The sequence below is a fragment of the Chlamydomonas reinhardtii genome, chromosome 15, assembly GCF_000002595.2.
Source record: "Chlamydomonas reinhardtii strain CC-503 cw92 mt+ chromosome 15, whole genome shotgun sequence".
NCBI lineage: Eukaryota > Viridiplantae > Chlorophyta > Chlorophyceae > Chlamydomonadales > Chlamydomonadaceae > Chlamydomonas > Chlamydomonas reinhardtii.
Window position 1 is genome coordinate 1,015,764 of NC_057018.1, and position 3,376 is coordinate 1,019,139.

Below are 3,376 nucleotides of genomic sequence, written 5' to 3' on the forward strand. Positions count from 1 at the left end.
GCAGCTCTGACTCCCACGCCCGTCGATGGCAGCCCCGGCCTTCGCCAGTGCCCACAGCGGAAGGCTGCAGCCGGCCGGCTGGCGGATGCGCGGCACGAGCGGAAGGAGAGCAGGTGCAAGGGCCGCAATGATGCCAGCACGGGCCGCGGCTGTGGCGGCGGGCCCGCTGGCGTGTGCGGACTCCAGCTGCAGGGGAGGGAGGGGGCCGGTGGGAAAGGACGATACCTCGATCACTCACTGTGGCGGTGAAAAGGAAGCTTGGATCAGCCCCATCGTCATCATGCAACGCGTCCCTAAGCACTACCGCGCGAGCTTGGTAAGTGCTAAGGAGGTGCGTGTGTTGTTGGCGTTGTCAGTGCCCGCACTGCAATGCAGGAAGGCCCGCACGTGCTTGCAGGCAAGCCCGACCCCTGCCCCTGCCCCTCCTCCTGTCATTGCCCGCTAGCTAGTCCAGCCTCTTACCTTGCCACAACGGCCGAAGGCAGCTGACATGGCGATCACGTCTTGCCGCTCGCACCACACCGCCAGCCGCTGATCAATGACTCCTTGCAGCTGCTCCAGAGTCCGACACACGGTCATGTCATCCGCGGGGTCACGCGCCCTTCTTCCGCCGCCACTCCTGTCACCGGCACCGCCCGTCCTGCCGCCAGCCCAACGGCCTCCGCCTGCCCTACCTCCGCCTGCCCTCCCCCCAGCGTCACTGCTACTGCGGCTGCTGCCGATGCCGCCATGTCCGCTGCTGCTGCTCCTGTCTATGCTCCTGTGACTGGTGCCGCCACTGCCGTACCTCCCCCCAGCCGCCAGCACCTGCTGCTGCGCGCGCCGCCCCGGCTGTAGGAGACAGCTGCGCGCCCCGGCTGCTGCAGGTGCGGCAGGGGCGGGCGCTGGTGCAGCTTGACGGGCCCAGGCGGCTAGCGGCAGTAGCTGCCGCAGACCGCCGCCAGCCCCGGTGGCAGCAGGTGCGGTGGCGGGAAGGAGGGGGCCGCCTTCGCTGAGCACTGCCGCCGCCGGGCCGCTGGTTGCGGAGCTGCACGCCAGGCCGCGGGCCACACCGCCGGCGGTCGCCGAGGGGCCGAGGCGCCCGGCGGTCCGAGCGGCGCGAGGCTGGGTCAGCGGTATGCCGCATGGGCCCACCCTATGCCATGTGCGTGCTGACGCTGGAGCATTATAGCTACTGCCTAAGCCATGTCTACTCGCTGCGGTGCCGCGTCCGGACTGTAACATTTTAGGCTCAGCAGGCTGAGGCCCACAGTGCCTTATAGTATGTAAGTGCTAACTGATACTATACATGGAAGTATAGACACAATGATCGGACTAAAGGAACAACGGGCCAGTCTGGTGCGCGGGCAAATGAAGCTCTGTTAAACAAACTCTGACAAACAAGGGCACAAGGGCTTTTTGTATAACGATGTATAAGCTGAGGATTCAGCTGTGAGACTGAATCCGCGGCTTGGCTCGCCAGCATGTGCCCTCGCTCCGTACCAAGGCGACGCCTGGGGTGGCGGCATGGCGCGGCTGACGTGCCCTTGCTGACCCTTTCGGTGAAGCAGGCAACCCAGCTTCAACTTGCGCCTGCGTACGACGCGCTCCGCGTGCGTCACTTGGCCTTCATCCAAGAGGCCTACAGCGGCGCCGCGCCGCCAGCGGAAGCGATTCATGCGCTGCGGGCGGCCCTGGCGCGGCTGTGGGCTTTGGTGTGGGAGCCGCGACACAAGGAACCGCTCTGGCGTCTGGCAGTCAATGGGTTCACGGGCTTTGGGATGCTTGCGGCGTGGGCCGCAGATGGACGCGTGGCGAAATGCCCGTGTGGGACTCAGATGACTGCTGGGGCTAGGGTTCATCACTTCTGGGACTGTGTGGTGGCGGAAGCTCTGCGTGCTTTGATGCGGGAGCGTGCGAATGTGGACATCACACGGAACCAGTTGTGGTTAGTACAGGCGCCACCAGGGCTATCGCAGGCGGTGTGGGACATCGTGTGCTTGGCTGCTGTGGCGGCCCTGGAATACGGCCGACAGCATTCTCGCGCCTGACAATGAAGCGCAGTTACACGCCTCGTTCATACGCTGCACTCGCTCTCGCGCCCTGGGACTAAGATCACGTATAGAAAAAGCTATGATCATTCCGTGATGCCAATGCGTTGGGCCGAAATCGCGCTGTCCGCGACGACGCATAGGATGCGTCACACTTTCCAGAGGACCCGTAGATAGCTGTGCGGACTTCTGGTCACGGCTGGCTGCAGACCGGACTGCGGAGGCTGCTGTTGTGCGAAGGATAGGTGTGGAGGTGATTGCGGACTTCTGGTCACGGCTAGCTGCGTTTGTGAGTCTGCGTCGGCCTCCGCGCCGCTGGGACCTTGTCCCGAACCAGCACCCATTCCTAGCGTCAGATGATGTTGGAGGGGTTATCTTGGTAGGGCCAACAGCGGACTCGCCACCGGCCTCACCCTAGCTTGTCAGCTTAGGGACTCGCAAGAGGTAGTCTTATGACGCCGACCCACGGCTTAGGTGAGCAGCGCTAGCGTTTGTGGTGAGCCGGGCCTGGGGTTCCTCCCCTCTCCGGAGGCGAGGAGCATGGGGGTCATTCGGGGATCTCTCCTCGGGTGAGCGTGCGTGTCTCGTACGTTTTTGGGGCCCTGGCTTAGTCCACGGCTGTCGTCCCACATGTAACCTCTATCAGCTACGCACACGGCCCCGCTGGTGCCCCAGGCTATCAGCGCCGCCCCTTCCGCCCCAGGCCTGCACCCGATTCCCATTACAGATTCACTCCATTAGAAGCAGCAGATAGGATTGCATTGGAACGGCCCGATGGCCAGGGCCGAGGTCGCTTTATGCTCATGAACTTGATGTTAGCCTCGTGCTGGCTGTGCTGCCTCCACACATCAGGAAGAATACCGATGGGCGTGAACCCCACCACAGACATGCTGCACGTCGTATTGCCAGCCAACCGGGCCCAGCCATGGCCTGCTACACGCGCTGCAACCCCCGAATTCCACCTCTGCCTCCGCCCCTTCCTTAACCTGTCCCCCACCGTCACGCCTGCTCGCCACGTCAGCCGCCACCAACACAGTGACACACACACGCCCCGGGCCACGGCCACTGCCACCGCTGACCCGTGGCCCTGCGCACCTACACACCAAACACAACACATACAGCATGCCACAAACTTGGCGCATTTGACGCACCGTGTGTGCAAGCGTCAATACCTAGCTGGTATGTGTGCGCTAACTCCACTCATGCCACGCCCATCACTGCACCCCGTGTATGGCCGCCCCTGGGCCCCACGGCCGCTCACCTGCCTGACGGTCACCACAGATGCCTACCGAACTGGGCATCACACCAAACACACGCCACACAAAAGCCCAAAGCCCGTCGGGCGC

At 63.8% G+C, this 3,376-nt stretch overlaps 1 protein-coding gene across 1 annotated transcript in view; it reads right to left on the reverse strand.

Moving 5' to 3' along the window:
• CHLRE_15g638956v5 (uncharacterized protein) overlaps window positions 1-1,982 on the reverse strand; it is a 6,317-nt gene extending 4,335 nt beyond the window's left edge. The window contains exon 1 of the mRNA XM_043070598.1: window positions 788-1,982. Coding sequence (XP_042916495.1) covers window positions 788-1,224 — 437 coding nt within the window. The 5' untranslated portion in view covers window positions 1,225-1,982. The remainder of the gene's footprint in view (window positions 1-787) is intronic.
• Window positions 1,983-3,376: the final 1,394 nt, after the last annotated feature.